This window comes from Papio anubis, chromosome 18 (assembly GCF_008728515.1).
Source record: "Papio anubis isolate 15944 chromosome 18, Panubis1.0, whole genome shotgun sequence".
In the NCBI taxonomy this organism is placed as follows: Eukaryota; Metazoa; Chordata; class Mammalia; order Primates; family Cercopithecidae; genus Papio; species Papio anubis.
In genome coordinates this window covers 53,690,806-53,696,805 of record NC_044993.1, presented here as the reverse complement: position 1 = coordinate 53,696,805, position 6,000 = coordinate 53,690,806, and the positions used below count along the sequence as shown (strand labels likewise).

Here is a 6,000-nt window from a genome sequence, read left to right as displayed (position 1 = left end):
AATGATATTGATGCTGATACTGTCGGTTTCCCAACCAAGCAACGTAGCAAGGTACGAAACTCTTAAGTCCCTAAAGGGCAGGGACCACGCCTCCCGCGTTAGCACAGTGCCTGGCCCAAGGCACTTTATGGGTTAACACTCGCTGAGGACCGGAGTGAACGCGCCCCCAGATCATCACGTGACTGCCTTTCTCCGACAGCCGGTTTCGGCTCACATAACACACCTACTGTCCAAAACATTTCTATTTTTCTCACACAAAAACTACAGTTAAGTTTTTATATTCTATGTAGCCCCAGCCTAGGACGTAAGTTCCACGAGACCAGAGACCTTGTGATGATTCCCCCAGGTCGCTGACCCTCCCGGTGTGTCCCGGGCCTGCTCTGGGGGACACAGCGGCGAATATGCTGAGCAAGGCCCCTGTTTCACGGAGCTAAAGATCCGGTAAGGACTTCACCCAGCAAGAGGCAACTACGCTGGGCTTCGATGCCCAGTACCTCTGCAGAAAGGCGGAATGGCAGGAGCCTCCTAAAGTCCCCAATGTCCAAGGACGCGGAAACCCAGGGCCCCCAGTGCAGATGTCAGTCCGAGGGGCGCCTGCGCAGTCCCAAGAGAGGCGCGTCCCATTGGACAATCCCGAGCGGAAGAGCCCAAGGTAGCGGGGGGAGTTGTGACGGTCCGCTGCAGACGTACTTAGAAAAGGGGTGCATACTGGATATTCAGGCCAGGAGAAGAACGCAAAAAGCAGTGACGTACATTATCTTCTGCATATTTACTTGGGAAATTGTGTGTCTCCCTATTCTGAGTCTTGGAGGAATTGGACTGGTCCAACCTTATGCAGGGAGCAGTAGAGCGCGGCAGTATAGAGAGTACCCCTCACTAAGGGGACGTGGGAAAGAGGTGGCGGGGAACGCTGGGAAACTCCCGGCCTCCGCCACCATCTTGCTTTCCTTAATCCGGCAGGACCGTGTGTCAGAACAATCTTGAATCATGAAGCTACTAACCAGAGCCGGGTCCTTCTCGGTGAGCTCAGGTGGCGGGTTTGGGGAAGGGCTGGGGAGCAGTGTGTCGGCAAGGTGATACGAGGCGGAGGTGTCTGGTCTGGGGTCTGGGCCTTGGGATTCGGTTTGCCCTTCAGCTGAACCCTGCGGGCCAAGTGGACTGCAGACTGGGTCAGGCTTTGGAGGCCCGGCTCGTTCTGTGAGCAGAAGAGACCTAACACCGGGAAACCTGAAGAGAGGGGCAGGACGTGAGAGCGGAGTTGAAGCGACTCCCTGGAGAGACATGAAGGTCATTCCGGTACTCAAGTGCTGGAGAACGAGACCGCGAAACCCAGAGGGAGGGAGAGGACGGCACAGCCTTAGCCCCCAACCTTCACTTTATCCGCTGCAGCCTCTGCTCCTTGGTTTATCACGGAGCATCAGTTTCCCCAGCGAATAAAAGCAAAAGAAAGGAGCTCGTGCAGATATAACACTTACCACAGTGCCTGGAACTTCATTCATCGTTAATTACTACGGTGTCTTAGTAGTCTAACGTTGCTTTTCTTGATCGTATGTTAGACGGTTCCTCCAAGACGTCTCTGTCCTCAGAAGCTCCTTACTTAAGTTTCCCCTTCAAGCCTAAATTAAACATAGCTGTCACTTGGGAAAAACTCACACATTAGGGTTATATCACGATGGGGCAGTGGTTATTAAGCGGGGTAAGAGGGGACACTTCTTAAAAAAATATATAGCGAGGGACAGTATGCCCCCAGGGAACCGGTGGTGATGTCTGGATACTTAGTTGCAACAACTTGTAAAGAGGGTGGTATTAGCATCGAGAGGCCAGGGACGCTGCTAAACTTCCCCCTACAACAAAGAATTATCTAGCCCCAAGTGTCAGTAGTAGTACCTGTGTTGAGAAACCCTCCTAGATGGAGATGCAAAAAACCAGACCTGGGCATGGAATGTTCTTATGCTTTATATTTACGTGAATGTGTTGTGGGCTGTATCAATTTAGGCTGTAATTGTATTAACCTTCCTGGTATACCTAGACACACCAGTGATTACCCTTTGAGGGAAGCATGGTTAGATTGGCAAAAGACCCCAAAATGTCCTTCTCCATTCTATTTTACAATAGAAAAAGCTCAGAGAAAACAGTTGGAGAGGCCCAAAGTAAACAAATTGCAGTAAACTTGAAAGCAGTTATTTATGTTTCTAATTTTAGCTTTTTATATAGGAGAATAAGCTTAATATATGTTGTTATTAGAACAAAATAATTTAGTAATTGCATGACAGTTGCTAGGATAATTTGCTGATTTGAATGGAACGATTAAGAAGCACATCTACCGGTCGGGCGCGATGGCTCACACCTGTAATCCTAGCCCTTTGGGAGGCGGAGGCAGGCGAATCAATTGAGATCAGGAGTTCGAAACCAGTCTGGCCGACTTGGTGAAACCCCATGTATACTAAAAATACAAAAAAAAAATTAGCCGGGCGTGGTGGCGGGAGCCTTTAATCCCAGCTACTCGGTAGGCTGAGGCAGGAGAATCTCTTGAACCCGGGAGGCGGACGTTGCGGTGAGCAGAGATCGCGCCACTGCACTCTAGCCTAGGCAACAGAGCGAGACTCCATCTCAAAAAAAAAAAAAAAAAACATATATATATATATATATATATATATAGCCAACAAAGTGTCACTATTTGGGCACATTTGGTTGGAAAACACCTAAAGTCTCACTTGGTAGCGGAACTATAGATTATTCATGTTTGAATTGCTATGCCCGTATATCTTAAAGTTTACTTTTTGGAAAATCATAGGCGAAAATTACAAAGAAGGTTAACTATACCATACCCAGCAAACTAAATTGATGATGATAAAGCAAAGCTAATTGTAATTCATAACTGAAAAGCAGTACTACAAGCAAATGATAACCAGCAGCCAACCTAGTACAGCAGTAGTGCTGGATGTACAACAAATAACCTTCTGGACAGCACAGAGTGGGGTCCTTCCAGCCTGTGCGGGGATGTCTGGGAAACTCCAGCGACGTGTTCATTGGGTCTTGGGAGCACCAGGTTTTATTCACTCATCATCTCCTCGGATAACCTCATGCACTTTAGTCATAATCAGAATGATTTTTATGGCATCATATAACATTTGCCCAAACAAACTGAATAAAATGAGTGTATTTTGGGTCCATTATCTAATATCTAATGGGACCCTTTTACCCTACCAGTAACTGCATTTTATATATTGAGAATCCGCCGTGGATGAAGCCATTGTTAATCAAGGATGACGTACATGTCATAAATGTTTTATTTAGTCAAAAAAGGTAAGACGTTTGGTTGCGTGGTCTTAATGCAGCACATGAGAGTGAAGATACAATGGAAAATATTGAGGACTTGGAGGAAGTTGCTATATACTTTGTCTTTTCTTTTCTCTTCTTTTCTCTTTTTTCTTTTTTCTTTTCGAGTTTTGCTCTTGTTGCCCAGGCTGGACTGCAGAGGTGCAATCTTGGCTCACTGCAAACTCCGCCTCCCGGGTTCAAGTGATTCTTCTGCCTCAGCTTCCCCAGTAGTTGGGATTACAGGCGTGCGTCACCACGCCCTGCTAATTTTGTATTTTTAGTAGAGACGGGGTTTCTCCATGTTGGTCAGACTAGTCTCGAACCCCTGACCTCAGGTGATCCGCCCACCTCGGCCTCCCAAAGTGCTGGGATTACAGGTGTGAGCCACCGCGCCCAGCTGCTTTGTCTTTTTAAAGTTACTAAGACGATTAAGGAGATGAAACCATTTCAGTTGGAAAATGGACTGAACGGGTGAGATTCATTGGGCAGATAAAGAAGCAAGAAGCTGAAACCTATAAAAGGTTTGTGGAGGCAGGCTGGGTGTGGTGACTCCCACCTGGAATCCTATCACTTTGGAAGGCCGAGGTGGGTGGATTGCCTGAGCTCAGGAGTTGGAGACCAGCCTGAGCTACATGGTGAAATGCCGTCTCTACTAAAATACAAAAAACTAGCCAGGCGTGGCAGCATGTGCCTGTAATCCCAGCTACTTGGGAGCTGAGACAGGAGAATCGCTTGAATCTGGGTGGCGGACATTGCAATGACCTGAGATTGTGCTGTTGCACTCCAGCCTGGAGCACACAGCATGACTTGGTCTCAAAAAAAAAAAAAAAAGGTTGTGGATGGGGCGATCTGACACTTTTCCAAAAAAATGCCAAAGCTGTAGAGCTACAAAGAATGATGAAACTTTTATAAGGTAACTGAAAGTTAAGAAAATACAGCGATTCTTTACATCATAAACAAATAAGCATCAAGAACTCTATAAATCACTAATAAATAGAGGTTTAAGAATGGCTCGGGTAAACTGGTGGGTTAATAAGTTATGCAGCTAGGCAGGGTGCAGTGGCTCATGCCTGTAATCCCAACACTTTGGGAGGCCAAGGCAGGCGGATCACTTAAGATCAGGAGTTCGAGACCAGCTTGGCCAACACAGTGAAACCCCATCTCTACTAAAAAATACAAAAACAAAAACTAGCTGGACATGATGGCACGCACCTGTAGTTCCAGCTACTTGGGAGGCTAAGGCAGAAGAATGGCTTGAACCCAGGAGTTGGAGGTTCCAGTGAGCCGAGATTGCACCACTGCACTCCAGCCTGAGTGACAGAGGGACGTCTCAAAAACAAAAAAAAAATGTTATGCAGCTAAATCCTCCCATGGAGGTGGTTATTGCTCCTTTTACCCCTGAACACCCTCTGTTGCTTGGGTACCCTAAGGTACCATGCTTTTTTTTTTTTTTTTTTTTTTTTTTTTTGAGACGGGGTGTCCCTGTGTTCCCACGCTGGAGTGCAGTGGCGTGATCTCGGCTCACCGCAAGCTCCGCCTCCCGGGTTCACGCCATTCTCCCGCCTCCGCCTCCCAAGTAGCTGAGACTACAGGCGCCCGCCACCACGCCCGGCTAGTTTTTTGTATTTTTAGTAGAGACGGGGTTTCACCATGTTAGCCAGGATGGTCTCGATCTCCTGACCTCGTGATCCACCCGCCTCGGCCTCCCAAAGTGCTGGGATTACAGGCTTGAGCCACCGCGCCCGGCCAGTACCATGCTTTTATATAAAGCACTGTTCTTGTAAGAAATGTGTGTGACCTGTGTTTTTTGTGTTTAGAGATTCTATTCCCTCAAAGTTGCCCCCAAAGTTAAAGCCACAGCTGCGCCTGCAGGAGCACCGCCACAGCCTCAGGACCTTGAGGTTAGTCCCACTAACTTGCTCACTAGAACCCATACATGCCTTACTCTGTTTGGTAATATGAAGACATTCATTATATCTCTACTTTATTTTAAATACAGTTTACCAAGTTACCAAATGGCTTGGTGATTGCTTCTTTAGAAAACTATGCTCCTCTATCAAGAATTGGTTTGTTCATTAAAGCAGGCAGTAGATATGAGGACTCCAACAATTTAGGAACCACCCATTTGCTGCGACTTGCATCCAGTCTGGTAAGTATCTTCATTACCTCAAGTGTTTGGAAATGCTGTGGTATCTTGGTCCTGTGAAAAAGAAAAACTAAAATCAAAGGCTTTATATTTGCCTCCTTGACCTGCCATAACAAATTACCACAGACTGGGTAGCATAAACCAAATAAATTTATCCTGTCACAGTTCTAGAGGCTGGAAGTCAAAGTCAAGGTATCTAAGCCAAGCCAAGATATCAGCAGGGCTATGATCCCTCTAAAGGTTCTAGGAAGGCACAAATCCTCCCCTGCCTGTTCCTAGCTTCCAGCAGTTGCCCACAACCCTTCACATTCCTTGACCTGCAGCTGCATCACTGCAGTCTCTGCCTTTGTTGTCACATGGCCTTCCTTCTGTCTGTGTCCACATTTCCTCGTAATAAGGATACCATTTATATTACATTTAGTGCCCACCATAATCCAATATGATGTCATCTTAAGTACTTAAATCTGCAGAGACCGTATTACCAAATAAAGTAACACACAGACATTCTGGCTGGACATAAATTTAGGGGGGAA

General features: G+C 46.7%; 1 protein-coding gene across 1 annotated transcript in view; it reads left to right on the top strand.

Annotated features, from left to right (window-relative positions):
* Positions 1-225: 225 nt before the first annotated feature.
* Positions 226-6,000, top strand: part of LOC101026315 (cytochrome b-c1 complex subunit 2, mitochondrial) — a 31,601-nt gene continuing 25,826 nt past the window's right edge. The window contains exons 1-3 of the mRNA XM_003916650.4: positions 226-1,020; positions 5,139-5,222; positions 5,321-5,470. Coding sequence (XP_003916699.2) covers positions 988-1,020; positions 5,139-5,222; positions 5,321-5,470 — 267 coding nt within the window. The 5' untranslated portion in view covers positions 226-987. The remainder of the gene's footprint in view (positions 1,021-5,138; positions 5,223-5,320; positions 5,471-6,000) is intronic.